This window comes from Hyaena hyaena, unplaced genomic scaffold (assembly GCF_003009895.1).
Source record: "Hyaena hyaena isolate Hyena2069 unplaced genomic scaffold, ASM300989v1 scaffold_621, whole genome shotgun sequence".
NCBI lineage: Eukaryota > Metazoa > Chordata > Mammalia > Carnivora > Hyaenidae > Hyaena > Hyaena hyaena.
Window position 1 is genome coordinate 542,450 of NW_024081249.1, and position 19,877 is coordinate 562,326.

Sequence of the window (19,877 nt, forward strand, 5' to 3'; positions counted from 1 at the left end):
TGATATCTTTGAAAAAATCAATAGAGTTGATAAAACTCTAGCCAGATTTATCAGAAAGGAAAGAGAAAAGGACCCAAATTTTAAAAATTGCACATCAGAGAGGAGAAATAACAACTAACATTACAAAAGTACAATTATAAGAGAAAACTATGAAAAACTATATGTGAACAATTTGGATAACCTGGAAGAAATGGATAAATTCCTAGAAACATATTAACTACCAAAGTGGAAACAAGAAGACATAGAAAACTTGAACAGACTGATAGCTAGCAAAGAAATTGTATCAGTAATCAAAAATCTCCCAAGATAGAAAACTCCAGGGCCAGATGGCTTCACAGACAAATTCTACCAAACATTTAAAGAAGAGTTAATACCTATTCTTCTCAAAGTATTCCAAAAAAAAAGAAAGAAAACTTCCAAATTCATTCTATGAGGCCAGCATTACCCTGACACCAAAACCAGATAAAGATTCCACTAAAAAAGAGAACTACAGGCCAATATCCTTGATGAATATGGATGCAAAATATCTCAACAAAATATCAGCAAACCAAATCAAAAATGCATTAAAAGAATCATCACGTGGGATTTACTCCTGGGCTCCAAGAGTGATTCAACATTCACAAATCAATCGTCATAATAAAGCACATTAATAAAAGAAAGGATAGGGGCGCCTCGGTGGCTTAGTCAGTTAAGCGTCCGACTTTCGCTTAGGTCATGATCTCGTGGTTCGTGGGTTCGAGCCCCGCGTCGGGCTCTGTGCTGACTGCCAGCTCGGAGCCTGAAGCCTGTTTCAGAGTCTATGACTCCCTCTCTCTCTGACCCTCCCCTGCTCACGCTGTGTCTCTCTGTCTCTCTGTCTCTCTCTCTCTCCTAGAAATAAATAAAACTTTAAAAAATAAATAAATAAAAAAATAAAAAATAAAAGAAAGGATAAGAACCATATGATCTTTTCAACAGATGCAGAAAAGACATCTGACAAAGTACAACGTCCATTCATGATAAAAACCCTCAACAATGTAAGTTTACAGGGAATATACCACAACATACTCAATGTTAAGAGTAGAAATAATAACTTGCTAGATATCTGAACCTTTTAAAATACATATAATCAGACTTGAGAAAGGTAAAGTTATTCTCTTTCAGACTCAGGAAAATCTCTTAGACTATCCCCACAGATCCAGTCAGCTTAAATAGACTCTGCTGAGTGCAGTAAGGACTAGTATAAAAGGTATTTAAAGTATAGTATTTCTCTTCTAACTAATGTTTACAAATTCAAGAAAAGATCTGTCAAAATTAATTAGACATTAAAGACACACCTAATTGTCAATGACTACTCAAATGTAGACCTATAGCTAATCTGCAAAAACCTGTATACAGTTTATAAAAACCAATAGTCTAAAATGTCCCAAAAACACATACATAGCACTTAGAAAACTTATGACCTCTTATTCAGAGCCCAAATGTTTTCCTCTGACCATATTTTTAAATTAAGATTTTTAAATAATAGGGCACCTGGCTGGTTCAGTCTGTGAACATGTGACATTTGATCTCAGGGTTGTGAGTTTGAGTCCATGTTGGGTGTAGAGATTATTTAAGAAATAAATAAAAATTGGAGCACCTGGGTGGCTCAGTCAGTTAAATGGTCAACTTCAGCTCAGGTCATGATCTCGCAGTCTGTGAGTTTGAGGCCTGCGCTGGGCTCATTGCTGACAGCTCAGAGCCTGGAGCAGCTTCCAATTCTGTGTCTCCCTCTCACTCTCTGATCCCTCCTCACTTGCACATGTGTGTGTGCTCTCTCTCCCTCTCTCTCTCAAAAATAATGAACATTAGGGGCACCTGGGTGGCTCAGTTGGTTAAGCATCTGACTTTGGATCAGGTCATGATCTCACAGTTTGTGGGTTCGAGCCCTGCGTCGGGCTCTGTGCTGACTGCCAGCTCAGAGCCTGGAGCCTGTTTCAGATTCTGTATCTCCCTGTCTCTCTGACCCTCCCCTGCTCATGCTCTCTCTCTCTCTCTCCCTCTCTCTCTCAGAAATTTAAAAAAAAAAAAAAAATTAAAAGAAAGAAAATTTTAATTTTAAAAAAATCTATCTTGGGGTGCTTGGCTGGCTCAGTCAGTGGAATGTGTGACTCCTGAACCAGCCAGGTGCCCTATTATTTAAAAATCTTATTTTAAAAGTATCGTCTCAGGGCTGTGATCTCAGGGCTGTGAGTCTGAGGCCCACACTGGGTATAGGAATTTCTTAAAAATAAAATCTAAGAAAAAAAGATTTTTAAATAATAGAAAAAAGAAATAAGCTATTTGTTCACAATGTGTATCTTATTTTAAAAGTATCGTCTCAGGGCTGTGATCTCAGGGCTGTGAGTCTGAGGCCCACACTGGGTGTAGGAATTTCTTAAAAATAAAATCTAAGAAAAAAAAAATTTTAAATAATAGAAAAAAGAAATAAGCTCACTGTTCAGAATTTGTAACTAAAGTGACTTAAAATAATGCTTAAAATAATTTAATGCTTACAACAACTCTATGAACTATGTTTACAGATAAGGAAAATTGCAGCACAAGTCACGGGACCTGTAAGTGGTAGGGCCAGGATTCCAACTGAGGTAATATGATTTCAGAGCCTTTCTGCTTAACCACAATACATTACCCTGCTTGAGTAAAGTCTCATAACCACAAAAAACACTTTTTTGATCTTTCAAAATATGCCTAGGTTTATTTACATGTTTACTATAAAATTATCTTTAAGAAGTAGCTGATTGAGGGGCCCCTGGGTGGTTCAGTTGGTTGAGTGTCGAACTCTTGATTTCGGTTCAGGTCATGATCTCACAGTTCAAGGGATGGAGCTCTATGCCGGGTTCTGCACTGATAGCATGGACTCTCTCCCTCTCCCTCTCTCTCTCTGCCTCTCCCCATCTCATGTGCACTCCCTCTCTCTGTCTCTCTCTCAAAATAAATAAACTTAAAAAAAAAAGTAGCTAATTGACAAATAAGTTAAAACAAAAGAGGCATATGTACAAGCTAATCAATATTATTTTAATATTCATCTCCAAAAGTAATTACCTCCAGTTGCTCCTTCTGGGTAAACCCTTTCATACTTTTCCCTGAGGCATGGCCAACAAAAGTCATCACTCTAATAACGGGCTGATGCTGTAAAAGCATTTCTGCAATTTCTTGAACACTATCTCGAAATGAAGAGAAGATCATAACTCTGGTCTCACCACATTTCTTTTCAGAGATGTTTTGAGCTACATAACAAAAAAATACTTTCATTACAACTTTTTTTTAACACCAATATACAAGAAGCATTTCAAAAGACAACCCTGAAATTATATACTAATGAATAATAATTCTTACAAGACAGTAATTTAAAACATCTTAAACTTTTGCTGGTTTCCTCCTACCGTCTCTAGTAATTTTAATATTCTTGGATCCCAATCCCTCATTGGCTGTCATAATAATCCTAAACAGACCAAATAAAAATCCTAAATAAATCAAAATATAAATTACCTGAATCACTTTTAACCAGTCCTTCAATTCAGGCATGATGCCTGTTACTCACCTTTACTTTCTAAGTCAGATCACAAAATTATAGAGTTCCCAATGATTTCATAAATATTTTTTTCTTTTTTTCACTAAAGGCACTTTCTTAATCCAGTCCATAGCATTTTGTCCCTGAATCTAAGATACGTTTAAATTCTCCAGGGTTAGGGGCACCGGGGTGGCTCAGTAGGTTAAATGTCTGACTTCGGCTCAGGTCAGGATCTCATCAGTTTGTAAGTTCAAGCCCTGCATCAGGCTCTCTGCTATCAGCACAGAGGCCGATTTGGATCCTCTGTCCCTCTCTCTCTCTCTGCCCTTCCTCTGCTTGTGCTCTCTCTCCCTCTAAAATAAGTAAATGGTAAAAAAAAAAAAATGTTTAAAATTCTCCGAGGTTAACTATAGAATACACCCTATAGTAAATCACAAAGCTGATCCCAGTATCTCTGCTTGGGAGGTGGTAGAATACATGGAATAATTATGTAATCTTTGAGGGCGGGCCACTTAACTCTCTGGGTTATGTGTCACCATGACAGTTAATCCTTTTAAGCTTTAATTTCTTCATATCTAAAATGAATAGAATATAAAGTACACAGACTTGGACAAAGCAACTGGTTAATAATTGAACGTTGTACAAGGATTTTTTATTGTTATTTACTTTTAAGCTTGCTTAGGACTTTGATAATCCTTTTCTTTCCTATGATTTATGTTCAATCTTTATGTGTGTGCCATACACTAAGCATTCTATATATTAACTCATTTAGTGTTCATAACAACTCTAAGAATTAAATGATTTAATACATATAAAGTTAATTCACAATACCTAAGGAAAAAGCAACAGCTGTTGCAAAGAAAATTATTCTAGATAAACCTACTTTGAATTACCATAGCATCAAGCTTCTACATCTGACCAACTCCTAATCAACTGCTACCAACTTCTACATTCCACTGAAGACGCTCTATGAAAGTCATCCATCAATAACTTCCATATTGCCAAATTCAATGGCCACTTTTTAAAAAAAAATTATGTTTATTTATTTTGAGAGAGAGAAACAGAGTGCAAGCAGGGGAGGGGCAGAAAGAGAGGGGGACACAGAGTCTGAAGCAGGCTCCAGGCTCTGAGCTGTCAGCACAGAGCCCAATGTGGGGCTCGAACTCACAAACTGCAAGATCATCACCTGAACAGACACTTAACTGACTGAGCCACCCAGGTGCTCCCAATGGTCACTTTTTAGTTCATTTTACCATACCTCTCAGCAGCACTTAACACAGTCCACTACTTTTCACTGAAATAGTCTCTTCCCTCAGCTTCTCTGCCACTCACTTGTTCAGTTTCTCTCTTAACCTTCTTTGTGGTAGTTTTTTGTTCTAATTTCTTTTTAAGATTTTATCTTTAAGGAATCCCTACGCCCAACATAAGGCTCAAACTCACAACCCCACAATCAAGAGTCACATGATCCACCAACTGAGCCAGCCAGATACCCCCTCCAACTTTAAAAGTTGGTATTCTTCAGGACTACATTCCAGGCCTTCTCTTGTCTCTAAACAGTATTCTTGGCAATATGATCATAACCATTCCTGAAACTTTAAATAACCTTTATGCTAATGACTCCAAAATTTATTCATATATATGCAGAGATAAAAATAGCCCAGACCATTCTTCTAAGATCCCGATTCACTTAGTCAGTACTTAAATATCTCTACCCACAGGGGCGCCTGGGTGGCGTCCGACTTCGGCTAGGTCATGATCTCATAGTTCGTGGGTTTGAGCCCCATATCGGGCTCTGTGCTGACAGCTAGCTCAGATCCTGGAGTCTGCTTCAGATTCTGTATCTCCCTCTCTCTCTGACCCTCCCCTGCTCATGCTGTCTCTCTCTCAGAAATAAATAAAAACATTAAAAAAATGTTTTTGATTAAAAATATATATATCTACCTACATATCTCAAAAGCATTTCTTCTGTATGCTATTCCTAATTTTCCTTTGTTCATATAATTACTCACATACACATACACACACACACTCATAGGATTATTTTTTCCGCATATCCTATGTCCAATCTATCAGCAAATACTGTTGACTCCAAATTCAAAGTATATCTAGAATCTATAACCACTCAGTATCTCCACTACTACCATCTTGGTACCAGCCACCATCATCTGTCATTTTCTTACACATGACAATACTCTTCTAAGAAGCTAATGTTTACACTCTGCAAAAGCTACCACAGTGATCTTTTAAAAATCTAAGTCAGGAGCACCTGGGTGGCTCAGTTGGTTAAGCATATGACTTTGGCTCAAGTCATGATCTCGCAGTTCATGAGCTTTGCATCGGGCTCTGTGCTGACAGCTCAAAGCCTGGACCCTGCTTCAGATTCTGTGTCTTCCTCTCTCTGCCCCTATCCAACTCATGCTCTCTCACTCTCTCTAATACATAAACATTAAAAATAAAATTAGGGGCACCTGCATGTCTCAGTCAGATTAAGTGTCAGACTTCCGCTCAGGTCATGATCTCAAGTTCATGAGTTCAAGCCCCACAATGGGTTCTCTGCTGTCAGTGTGGAGCCCACTATGAAACCTCTGTCTCCCTCTCTCTGCCCCTCTCACACTTGTGTCCTCTCTCTCAAAATAAATAAACATTAAAAAGAATTGCTTTTAAAAATTTAATAAATAAATAAAATGTAAGTCAGATCACATCACTCTACTGCTCAAAATGTCCCTCTAACAGTTTCACAAAGCACAAGCATTTGTAGAATAAAAAAGCCTTGACTTGGCCTATAAGCTATATATGATCTGGTCTCTAGCTACTTCTCCACTCTTTGCCTATACCACTTTTTTTTTTTTTTTTTTTAATGTTTATTTGAGAGAGTGAGAAAAAGCATAAACAGTGGAGGGGCAGAGAGAGCAGGGGGACAGAGGACCTGAAGCAGGCTCTGCATTGATAGCAAAATGCAGGGCTTGAAACTCACCAACCGTAAGATCATGATCCGAGCTAAAGACAGATGCTTAACCACCTGAGCCACCCAGGTACCTCACCTACACCACTCTTACAGTACTCTAGCACACAGGTTTGTTTACTGATCCTTAATCACGCCAAACACCCTATTGCCTCAGGGACTTTGAATTTGCTGTTCTCTCTGCCTAATATGATCATCACCCAGAAATCTACAACTTACTCCTTCACCTCCATCAGCTCAAACATTACCTTACAGATAGGTTTTTTCTAACACTCTATATAAAACAGCACTCCTCCATGACTATCTCCTTACCTCCTTACCTTTCATGAAGTCCTCCTTATTTCTCCCCATTATTATATATTGTTTTACTGTCTGCTTGCCTTCTATTGCCCCAGAATGACTTTTCTTTTTCATATAATACCTTATTCTTAGCATTCCCACCCTCCAAAAATTTCTCAAAGCTTGCTTTCTTTTTTTTTTTACATCATTATCCAGGGTAATTAAAAGCCCATCTTCTCCATAAAATCTGAGCACAAACTAATGAGTCAGTTTTCGCTCTTTCAGGAACTTTGTCTTTCATTAAAGCTACTAAACATGACTTACTATTCCATGACTTGAAATGTTCAACTACAACTTCTTCTAATTTCTTTAACTTTGGATGACTATAAACAAAATTTTTATCTTTATCTCCTGCAAAACAAAAACCAAAAAATTATTCTGTATTTTCTATATCAATTAATGTATTTAATTATGCTTTTCAAAATGTATTTTTTAAAACTTACTTTTTTTCTATTCATTTAAATACTAAGTAGTATATGGGTAGTACATAAGCCCTACTATAAAATACACTTTGAATTTTTATTATAATTTCATTCTGAAATAGAATCCAGATGAAAGCAGCAACAAAGTATATAGGAAAAATCTGTTTTCAGTTAAGCATTCAATCAGTTTTTGGTACTTCTGAGAATTTTCACCATGAGAAACAACTACTAGCTTCTATTATATATTTAAAGTTTATAAACTTGAATATGTATTTGTCCTAACTTAAAAAATAAAACCTTTAAGTATTTAATAGAGCTGTTGCTACAGAAATAAAAGTGACTATAGTTAGACATGTGGATCAACGAAGCCAAATTTCAAAATTAATCTGATAAAGAGAAATAATATAAAGTTTTAAAAGAAAAACCAGACCTTTTTGGATAGTAGAAAAGCCACTTGTTGAAGTACCACGTGTATATGCAAACATGCACTCTAGATGATTATAGAGTTTCATGAAGTCTTCATTTCGGCTAAGTTCATTTTTTGCCCGAGTCATTCCTTCAGAAATTTAAAAAAGATTTTCCAAATTAATAAATGTAATAGCAAAATTAATCAAATTTGTTACTCATTAAAAAGAAAGTAGAGGCGCCTGTGTGGCTCAGTCAGTTGAGCATCAAACTCTTGATTTCAGTCATAATCTTATGGTTCATGAGTTCAAGCCCTGCATCAGGCTCCGTGTTCAAGGTACAGAGCCTGCTTAGGATTCTCTCTCCCTCTCTCTCTGTCTCTTCCCACCCCTTCTCTCCCTAAAAATAAATATATACAGCTTTAAAAATAATAAAAAATAAAAGAATTAAACTTTAGCAATGAATACAAATTTTTCTAATTTAAACCTAAAAATCAGCAACTGTTTTCAGTTCCACATTCACATATGTATTAAATGACTTGCTTTATACCACCAATTTATCAAAAACAAAAAAACATAGTCATTTGTTACATAACTATACATTACTTTTTGGGTTTTTTTTTTTTTTTTAAGTAAACTCTATGCCCAAAGTAGGGTATGAATTCGTGACCCCAAGATCAAGAGTTGCATGTTCTAGTAACTGAGTCAGGCACCCTTTATTTTACTGCTTTTTAAAATAAAACATTTTGGGGGCACCTGAATGGCTCAGTTAGTTGAGCATCCAACTCTTGACTTCAGCTCAGGTCATGACCTCAGAGTTTGTGAGACTGACCCCATGCTGGGCTCTGCACTGAGCATGGAGCCTGTTTGGGAGTCTCTGTCTCTGTCTCTCTCTCTCTCTCTCCTCTGTCCCTCCCCTGCTCACACTCCCCATCTCTCAAACAAATAAACATTTAAAATAAATATAATAAAACATTAAAAAAAATTTTTTTTAAACTTTATTTTTGAGAGAGACGGAGCCTGAGAAGAGGGAGGGGCAGAGAGAAAGGGAGACACAGAATCCCAAACAGGCTCCAGGCTGTCAGTGCAGAGTCCAACATGGGGCTCGAACTCACGAGATGTGAGATAATGACCTAAGCTAAAGTCAGATGCTCCACCAACTGAGCCACCAGGTACCCCTAAAATAAAGCATTTTTAAGTAATCCAAATGTTCAATATATCTTTAACCAAATTAATAACATGTCATTATTCCTTTAAATAATATAATTTACCTTTAGTTCCATCCATAATTCCACAAAGAAAGCAATATAATGATCTCATTCCCATTTGCTGCAATAATTCATATCCATGATATAAACTAATACAAATAGCAAACTCTCCCTCAATAATGCCTTGTTGTATTCCCTAGAAAAAACAAGCACAGACCAAATTTAATGAGAGAAAGAAATAAAGATAAATGCTCTGTGTAGAATTTATTGCTCTATTAAAAGTCTACCTATAGAATGTCATAGGACCTTGCTTTGGAAAGGTGCCAGTATATTTTCCATATAAAATCTGTCCCTTCATTTTTTTTAATTCAATACAAAACTTATAGTTTAAAGAGAATAAGTGAAATATTTATCATATACTGTTTCTCGTTATAGGTAAATTATTAGCAGTACATACATTCATTTGTTATTTCAAAACTATTTAACATATCAAGCAGGAGATAGATATTTGAGATATAATGGAAAACAAGTCACATATTGGCCTATCCTCACAAATGGTACTGGCACAAGAACAGAAATTAATCAGTTTAACAGTAACATTTAATACCATGCATATATACCATAGTAACCGGTGACACTGTCCTAGCACAAGACACTGTTCTAAGCACATCACTTACACAAACTCATTTAATCTCAACACCCGGGATGTATGTACTATGGTTATGTCCATCTTATAGATAAGGAAACTATAGAGCTAGTATTTGAACCCAAAAAACTCTGGTTCAGGGCCCTTGTGCTTTTAATCACTAGGAAAAGTAAAACACATATTCTTTTAATGAGAGCATACAGCAGGTATAACTATGTGATAGGTTAATTTTTAAGAGAGACCAATGAAAAATTATTTCTATTATTTTCCTTCATTTAAGATAATGACTATTATTCTGGGCCTTACATTCCTAGTAGCATTTAATATCAGTAATACCCATTTTACATGTTTGCAGGGTAGTGATAAATGCTCTAAAATGGCACCCCAATTACCTGAAAGGGTAAAACCACCTCTCTACAAAATATAAACTCTCATCAAGATCCAAGTTCAACAGGTTTAAATTTACTACTTAAAATTTCAATGAACCTTTAACACCTAGCAGAAATTTAAACACATCCTATTAAAGTTTAGTATAATATAATGTAATTTTACAGAAAAGTTTCCCTTAATGGTTCCCCAGATACTATGAGATAAAATCAACATTTCTTGGTGTAAAATTTAAAGCTACTCTCACGTGCACATAATCTAGACTATCATATCTGACTTCCTCAATCTTTTACCTCAGCCACATTGGCTACTTCACTGACTCCTTCATACCTTCATTCAATTGCCTCTTTTCTTTTGCACATGCATTCCCTTTCAGTTCAAAGAAAGACTAAGTGCCTTTTTGTTCTTGTGAGGATCTCTTCTAACTTTGGACCTAGCTTGATGAGTATGTTCCTATCCATCTGTTTTTTCCCTAAGAAGATTAGAAATAAGAAACTTACTATGATACTTCCTCCAACCTCTGGTAGCAAGAGTTAAGACTAAATGCTCTAGGTCTACAAGTTAGTTAGAATCTATCCTCTCATAGCACTGGTTTCGCAACACAGAAATGAACTAAAATACCAAGTCTTTATTAAAAGTTAGAAGATAAAATTAACTCAAAGCATTAAGGTGCATTCTTGCTAGATTTTTTTCATGCTCTTATGAACTACAGAAATCATATCTGAATTCTTGATGAGCTAATATATACCAAGAAAATAATCAATATTTACATTTTATCTTAACACTAAAACTTAATCTCTTCAAAATTCATTTAAAAATACCTACCACAATATTTGGAGATGGGTTTTTCCTAAATTGATCTCTTGCCAAAATTATCTGGTATTTTGTTAGATTAGGGATATCCCTTCTCATCAAAACATTCCTCTGAATCAAAGAACTGGCAAATGCTTCCAAAACCTGCAAATTTCAATGAAATTTAGTTTAAGCTTAACTTAAAGTCCTTTTTCAAGAGGCACCTGGGTGGCTCATTTGGTTAAGCATCCGACTTTGGCTCAGGTCACAAGCTTACTGGTGGGTTTAAGCCCCACGTCAGGCTCTGTGCTGACAGCTCAGAGCCTGGAGCTTGCTTTGGATTCTGTGTCTCCCTCTCTCTGCCCCTCTCTCCCCTCCCCTGTTTACACTCTCTCTTTCTCTCTCTCTCTCAAAAATAAACATTAAAAAAAAAATTTATAAAAAACAAGACATATGTGTTTATCTGTGTATTTCTTAAGTCTTCTACTTCCCCAACCCACACACACTATAATCTACGCACAATTAATGGAGGGCTTTTGATATCTCACTGTTGCATCTCAATATGAAGAACAAAGTCAGGCATACAGGTAAATATTTGTAGTATTGCTGACTAAATCAAAGGGTCTTGAATACATTCAATGTGATTTGTTGATTCATTCATTCAAGAAATATTTATTAAGCACCTAGTATACATCAAGCATTGTTCTAACGCTTGAAAATTTGTAGCGGAGACAAACAATATCACTACTTTCATAAAAGTTTATATTCGATGAAGAGAACCAAAGAATAAAGAGTAAACAAAGACATAAATGTACTTAAGAACCTAAAACACAATAATACTGTAGAGTTTTTGAGGGAAAGGTAAACAAAGAGTCTCTCTGAAGAGGTACTATTGGAACTGACATCTGAATGATGACAGGTTTTGAGGATAGAGCATACCAGCCAGAGGAAATAACATTCGAAAGGTCCTGATGGAGGAAATGAGTTTGATGGCAGAGTGAAGCAAAACAGAGACCTCCAGATGAAGACTTACTACAGCAATATTTAATTAACAGTCTAAACTTTTGCCTAATTCATATTTCCTAAAATAGGGCTAACTTAGTAGAGTTTTGTTTTTCCTCCCTTCCAGTTTTGCTGATCATACTACCAACAGAAGCACTCTAAAAATGACAAAATTAAATGTGTATTATGTTTTCAAAAATTGTAATTTTTAGATTATAAATGGAATGATTTTAATCATGACAAAATGTAATATAAAGGAAATGATTATTACATGAAACAAAAAGCTTCTGGGGGCTCCAATCATAAAGGAAATGATTATTACATGAAATAAAAAGCTTCGGGGGGCTCCTGGATGGCTCAGTTGGGTACACCATGCAACTCTTGAATTTGGGGTCATCAGTTCAAGCCACATGTGGGCAAAGAGTTTATTTAAAAAATAAATAAAACACATAAATTTAAAAAATAAAAAGCTTCTGCACTGCAAAGGAAACGATCAACAAAATGAAAAACCAACCCACTGAATGTGAGAAGATATTTTTGCAAATAATATTTCCAATAAGGGGTCAATATCCAAAATATATAAACAACTTATACAACCTAACACCAAAAAAAAATCCAATTTAAAAAATGGGCCAAGGACCTGAATAGACATTCTTCCAAAGAAGATATACCGATGACCAACAGCCATAAGATGTTCAGGGAAATGCAAATCAAAACAACAATGAGATGTCACCTTTCACATGTCAGAATGACTAAAATCAACAAAACAAGAAATAACAAGTGTTGGCAAGGATGCAAAAAAAAAAAAAAAAGGAACCCTTGTACACTTTTACTGTGAATATAAGTTGGTACAGCCACTATGGAAAGCAGTATGGAGGTTCCTCAAAAAATTAAAAATAGAACTACTACATGACCTAATAATTCCACTACTATGTATTTACCCAAAGAAAATAAAAACACTAATTTTAAAAGATATATGTACCCTTATGTTTATTCTAGTACTATTTACAATAGCCAAGATATGGAAGCAACCCAAGTGTCCATCAGTAGGCAAATGGATAAGGGAGTTGTGGTGTGTGTGCATATATATATATGTGTATACACACACACACACACACACAAATATACATACAATGGAATATTACATATTTTTTAAAAAAAGAACGAAATCATGCCATTTGCAACATGGATAGACCTAGAGGAGTTTATGATAAGTGAAGTGAGTGAGACAGAGAAAGACATATACCATAAGGTTTAACTCATATGTGGAATCTAAAAAAACATAAATGAATAAACAAATAAAAAGCTGAATCTGAGGCACCTGAGTGTCTCAGTCAGTTAAGCATCCGACTCAATTTTGGCTCAGGTCATGATCTCACAGTTGGTGAGTTCAAGCCATGTGTCAGGCTCTGCACTGTCAGAGTAGCTTGGGATTCTCTCTCTCCCTCTCTCTTCGCCCCTCTCCTGCTAGCACTCTCTCTCAAAATAAATGAATAAGCATTATTTAAAAAGTAGAATCAGACCTATAGCTACGGAGAAAAAGTGATGGTTGTCAGAGGGGATGAGTTTGGGAGGATGGGCAAATAGGTGAAGGGGACTGAGACATACAGACTTCTAGTTATAAAATGAGTAAGCCACAAGAATAAAAGCTCAGCATAAGTAACACAGTCAATGATGTAGTAACATTGCACGGTGAGAGATGGTAACTACACTTGTGGTGAGCATAGCATAACATAAACTTGTCAGAGCACTATGTTGTATACCTGAAACTACTCTGACACTTTATGCCAACTAATTTTAATAATTTTTTTTAGTTAAAAAGGATGAGGGGCACTGGGGTGGCACAGCCAGTTAAGCATCAGATTCTTGATTTTGGCTTGGTTCATGATCTCACAGTTATGAGTTCGAATCCTCTGCTTGTGATTCTCTGTCTCCCTCCTTCTCTGCCCTTCCCCACCCTCAAAAATAAATAAATATATATTTTTTTAAAGTTAAAATAAAGGGGTGCCTGGGTGGCTCAGTTGGTTAAGCAGCCAACTTCAGCTCAGGTCATGATCTTGTAGTTCACAAGTTAGTGACCCGCTGACAGCTCAGATCCCGGAGCCTGCTTCAGATTCTTTGTCTCCCTCTTTCTCTGCGCCTTCCCCACTCATGCTCTGTTTCTCAAAAATAAATGTAAAAAAAAAAAAAATTAAATTTTTGTTAAAAAGTTAAAATGAAAAAAAGATGATTACTGGAAATACTTTGTCATATCTTAAATTAGTAATGCTTAGAATTTTGTTGTAAATAATTTGAAAACAAAACATTAACTATATTCCTATAGAACTTTTCTTTAAGAAAGACTAATTAGGGGCGCCTGGATGGCTCAGTTGGTTAAGCGGCCAACTTCAGTTCAGGTCATGATCCAGCAGTTTGTGGGTTCGAGACCCGCATCGGTCTCTGTGCTGAAAGATCAGAGTCTGGAGCCTGCTTTGAATTCTGTAACTCCCTCTCTCTCTGTCCCTCCCCTGCTCATACTCTGCCTCTCAAAAATAAATATATGTTAAAAATTTTTTTTAAAAAAGACTAATTAAAGGTTAAATGATGAATATTTTGGTTATCTACTTCTGCATAATGAAGTACTTAAAAGCATCATAAATTAAAACAACTGGGGCACCTGGGTGGCTCAGTTGGTAAAGCATCTGATTCTTAAGTTTCAGCTCAGATCATGGTCTCACATTTCATGAGTTCAAGCCCCACACTGAGCTCTGTGTTGACACTGTGGAGCCTGCTTGGGATTCTCTCTCCCTTTCTCTCTGCCCCTCCCCAGCTTGTGCTCATGTGCATGTGCACTTTCTCTCAAAATAAATAAATACTTAAAAAAAAATCTTTTAATAAAAAGAAACCAACCATTTTATTTGCTCATGGTTCTAATTCTTCAGGTAAGAATTCAAGCAGTAGAACCTGGGTGGCTTGGTCAGATAAGGATCAAACTCTTGATTTTGGATCAGGTCACGATCTCACGATTCATGGGATAGAGCCCCATGTCAGGCTCTGTGCTGGTGGAAAGGAGCCTCCTGGGGATTCTCTCTTTGCTCCTCCCACACTCAAATTAAATGAATAAATAAATAATAAAACTTCAAAAAAAAATAAAAAAGAATTCAAGCAGGTCACTAAGTGTTCAGGTCAAGACGCCACAATAACAATGAGCACATCTAACACACTGATCATGGTTTCAAAATACCACTCTCTCATAAAAGGAACAAGAATTTCTTGGAGAAATGGTTGATTCTATGGCTGGGACACAAGACATATTTAATGAAGTATTATGCAAACATAATAGAAATAACTGTAGCAGGCAAGAACCATCATTGCATGCTAAGATTAGAGGGCATAGTATGTTAAGAAACAGGATATCTGAGTAGCTTCCACACTGGAAATCTCTATACTATTTGTGCATATTTCCTGAAAATTTAAAACTATTGTAAAATAAAATGTTAAAAATCAAAAATTCTCTCACAGCACTGAAGAGACAGCTAATCTCTGCTCTTTGATGTCCAGAGCCTCAAATAGCTGGAGGTTAAGTGTTAATATACCTCCACTGGGGCCATATGTTTGCGCCTTCTATTCTAGCTATCTACTGGTTCCTCCTTTCTCCTGAACATGGCTTAACTGAGTTTCATCGTGACTTACTTAGGGTTTATCACATTCTGTTTGTGAAAGTGAGTCACAGAGCCAGTCTAGATTGGAGGGAAAAGGAAATGCATCTTATCTCTCCATGGGAGGAGTGGGAAAAATTTGCAGGCATCTTTAATCCACAACAAGGGAGATATGAAGACAAAATGTTCTCTTAGCATGACACTAATTATGAACAAGGTGTTACATCAAATTTTTCCCAATGGAAGTGATAACTAACTGTCTGAGCAATTTCTCAGTCACTGCAATACTGACATTTGGCCCAGATAATGCTTTGTGGTGGGGGACTATCCTGTTCATTGCAGAATGTTAAGCAGCATTCTTAGTCTCTACATAGTGAGTTCTACTAGCAACTCCACTCTCTACCCTTCCTAGTTATGACACTTAAAAATGTGTCAAGACATTGCCAAATGTCACCAGATGGGCAAAACTGCCTCTAGTTGAGAATTATTGTTGTATAAGGGATGCAGCAAGAAAATATTGGATCCAGGAAAAAATATTGAAAAAATATATTTTCTTATAAAGAAGCTTCTGGTTAAATCTGGACATGAATTATAAGTATGTTTGCTATGTGAAAATTCACTGAGCTATACACTTAGGTTTTCTACGTTCTGCTGTGTGTGTGCGTGTGTGTGTGTATGTGTTTTAACGGGTGTATTTTAAAAAACAAGGCTGTTATTGGCTTTAGAAATGGTCCATCATTTTGTATTTCCTCTTTAACTAATAGCAACTAACAAAACATGGTACTCATACCAAAAACTGTAATTTCAAAGAATTTTTCAACATACTAATGATATAAAATGATATAACTATATATGCTCATGGGCAGATTCTACAAAATAAAATACATTCTCAGTTTGTTTACTAAAACCCTGAATAGTGATAAAAATATCTTGCCTGGATATATGCCTTTTGGATGGCTACAAGTTCTTCACCAAGGGGAACAACCAGCTTTTCAACTCGTCTTTCATGAGAGTATGGCAAAATATCTGGAGAATCTTCAGAACGAAGTTCTATCTGCCCAATTCGTAGGTTAGTAATAACCTGTTGAACAGCCTACACAAAACAAGTATGATTATATGTTAAATTTTAAGTTCAGGTTACCTACAACAAAAATAGCGGTAAAATTTTAAAATATTAGAATTCATATCCTTAAACCTTTTTTTAAACTATAATAGAGGTACAACAGGAGGATATGGCTTCAAAACACCATTCTTTTATGCAGCCTTTCCAACCAAGGATCCAAGAAATAAGAATATTAGTAAACGTCCAACTAGTTCCTAAAACATATTTTGCACTTTTCAATGGCAATGATATATTCTTTCCATCTACATCTTATAAAGACTCATCTATATCTTATGAAAACAGAAGTTTTAGGTTAGCAAACTAAATCACTAAAACATTATGTAACAGTCAATTTTAGAGCCAGAACTGCAACCCAGATTTCCTTGTTCCCTGTCAAATACTTTTTTCCATTGATTTTTGTGTGCTGTCGGGGGGTGGGAATAGAGTCTTGTTACTCTTAAAGGACACAAATGTATCTTAGAAATACTTTATAAATTAACTTGTTAAGAGATTGAGGGTATAGGGTACATACTACACTAAATCAATTATTGATAAATTAGTAGAGTATTTTCCATTTAAATCAATATATATGATGTAAATATATTTCTGGATATACTGTACTTCTAAATTATCTTCACCTAAAACTTATACAAAAAATTAATTGTAAAATTAGGGAAGAGGAGCAAAAACATGAACTCCAGTACTGACAGTGTGATCAAGAGTTCAAAGAAAGGGGCAGGTCAGTTAAGCGAATCTTGATTTCAGCTCATGTCATGATCTCATGGTTAGTGAGGTCGAGCCCTAGAACACCGTGGAGCCTGCTCAGGATTCTCCCTCCCCCTCTTTTCCCCTCCCCTGGTAGTGCTCATGTGTCCACAACTCTCTATTTCCCCTTCAAAATAAATAAATAAATATTTTTAAAAAGTTGAAATAACATTAAAGACTCCAACAAAAAAAATTAGGATAAAGAATTCATGGGGTGCCTGGGTGGCTCAGTCGGTTAGGCGTCCGACTTCGGTTCAGGTCATGATCTCACGCTTCGTGGGTTCGAGCCCCGTGTCGGGCTCTGTGCTGACAGCTAGCTCAGAGACAGAGCTCCAGGCTCTGAAATGTCAGCACAGAGCCCAATGTGGGGCTCGAACTCACCAACCCTGAGATCAAGACCTGAGCCAAAGTTGGATGCTTAACCAACTGAGCCATCCAGGCACCCGTGAATGTAGTCTTGATGTCAAAATAAATACTAGAATGGCAAACTGATCTGGTCCTATACAAAAGTTCTTATGTTCTCAAATGTTAATAAATGGAAAGACATTTTACTTACCTTTATATCACTACCTGGTGTAGCACTAAGACCCAAGATTCTAAAGTGAATTGTGTATTTGACTAGTTCTCTTACAACCTTAAAAAAAAAAAAAAAAGTTTTAAATTTCATCTATCCAATACAAAAATAACAGTGATTCTGTTAAGCAAGGTATTATATTGTTCCAATGTTCCATTATCATTATTCTTTATTCAGGGTATTGATGGGCTAAGGGATGGAACTATTATTAGTCACGTTATCTGAAAAGCAAATCATTCAAATTCATACTGTACATCAATCAAAAACACTTTAGCAATTCTTATATACATAAAGCTACAATGTCAACCTGGAGAGGCAAATCAAAATACTCTGAGAGCTAATTCAAGGGCATATGAAAGAAGGGGAGTTTATTCCCTGTTGTTTGGGCCACAGCTTAGCCTTATAGATATATTCATATGCACACTTACCAGATTAAGATAAGTCATAACATAAAAAAGGGAAAAAAAGAAATACCAGTATGAAATTAGATTTGAAATGGAAAAAAATGTTTTAGGAAAAAACTTTAAAAACCCAACTTTCCTTTTAAATTCTAACACATTTTCTCAGTGGCACCAAAGTATCACTCTAGACTTTGCAGTATGAATTCAACACTCACTTCTGTTATGATTAATATTGGATATTTCACCAGATTCCCATACGCCCCTTCACAGGAGGCCCCAACATAGGCAAAAGGACCCCTAAGTAAACTGAACTGCAGGAAGAGCTCTCAGTACTCCAGAGTTCCACATTAGATTGAGGAAACAGTAAAACCATATTATCTAAAAGCTTCTCTTATTTCAACCCATGGCAAGGATGAATTCAATGAGATACTGAATTTGGACTGATCTCAAAAAATATTCTTTTTAATATGATACAGAATACATACAAAGATAGAACGTTATACTTAATGTAGAACTGTCCTAAGTAAAAACTGATGCAAGACAAAAATGTCCCTAATACATTATTTTTCTGCAAGCAGGATTCTCAAGCATTTTGTAGAAAAGGAAATGGTACTGTGTTTGTAACCCAGGAAGCTACATTCTTCATGAACTTGGGTGTGCCTACTGGACTCTATATCTATAATATTCAATACACCATAAACACAAAAGGCTATTTGGATGTTAATCAAGTGAGTGCATGTCTCATTATACTCAATAAAAGCATAAACCTTGTAATTAAAAAAAATCAACAATGCTAGAAATTTTTTGAAAACAAATGAGTTAAAGTTGCTAAGTATAAGCTAAATCCGCAAAACAGATTCAGATTTAAATTAAAAAATTTTAAATGCTCCTTTCAAGTAGAAACATTAACACATTAGATATTAACTTGGAAAGATATTAATTTATATATACATATATATATCCATTTCCTGCTTTAAAAAAACTCTAAGAAAGAGGATTATTCTCTTCAGAAGATAACAAAGAGATACAATACAATAACATTTAAAGTCCCCAAGGAAACTACAAATTCACAAACTGGCAGTGAGATTCATCTCTTTGCACTAAATAAAATCAACTTTCCCTTCTATTCTTACTCTATACCTTCTCCCTGATATCACCAGCTTATAGTTTTAACTACCTACCACCTATATGTTGGTGATCTCCAGATCTGTATCTCCAGCTCAGAACTCCCCACTGAGATTCATATTTCTATCCCACACTGCCCATTGGCATCAATAGCTACATTCCTCACAGAGACTTCAAACTCCACAATCTAAAACTGCACTCATCTTTCCACAATACCCAAAATCTTCTGTGTCTCCAAAACTGAAGCATAATCTTCCAAGTTAGAAACGTGGGAGTCAGCCTAAATTGCTCCTCTCCCTCATTACACTCTCTGCTTTTAGTCTTCGATCTTCTAATCTTTTTTAAATCTTAAGCATTACCCCAGGTAAACGCTTTTCAATGAGTCTCCACTACCTTTATCCCCAGTGTCCTACAAACAGCATTCAAACCGCTAAACATAAAATACCTCTCCAGCCGTATCCCACCTCTCCACCTTTGTAATTTATCTTCATGTAGTACTTAAACTGAAAGCACTCCATTAGATATGTCCCATACATTGTGTCAATCAATCTTGGTAACAACTCTTGACAGTTAAGTATGAT

The 19,877-nt window shown here is 36.0% G+C and overlaps 1 protein-coding gene across 1 annotated transcript in view; it reads right to left on the minus strand.

Annotated features, from left to right (window-relative positions):
* FANCM (FA complementation group M) overlaps positions 1 to 19,877 on the minus strand; it is a 63,500-nt gene that overhangs the window by 41,660 nt on the left and 1,963 nt on the right. Inside the window, exons 3-9 of the mRNA XM_039257425.1 lie at positions 17,753 to 17,830; positions 16,264 to 16,422; positions 10,723 to 10,854; positions 8,928 to 9,060; positions 7,683 to 7,808; positions 7,095 to 7,181; positions 3,061 to 3,245 (exon numbers count right to left, since the gene is read on the minus strand). Coding sequence (XP_039113356.1) covers positions 3,061 to 3,245; positions 7,095 to 7,181; positions 7,683 to 7,808; positions 8,928 to 9,060; positions 10,723 to 10,854; positions 16,264 to 16,422; positions 17,753 to 17,830 — 900 coding nt within the window. The remainder of the gene's footprint in view (positions 1 to 3,060; positions 3,246 to 7,094; positions 7,182 to 7,682; positions 7,809 to 8,927; positions 9,061 to 10,722; positions 10,855 to 16,263; positions 16,423 to 17,752; positions 17,831 to 19,877) is intronic.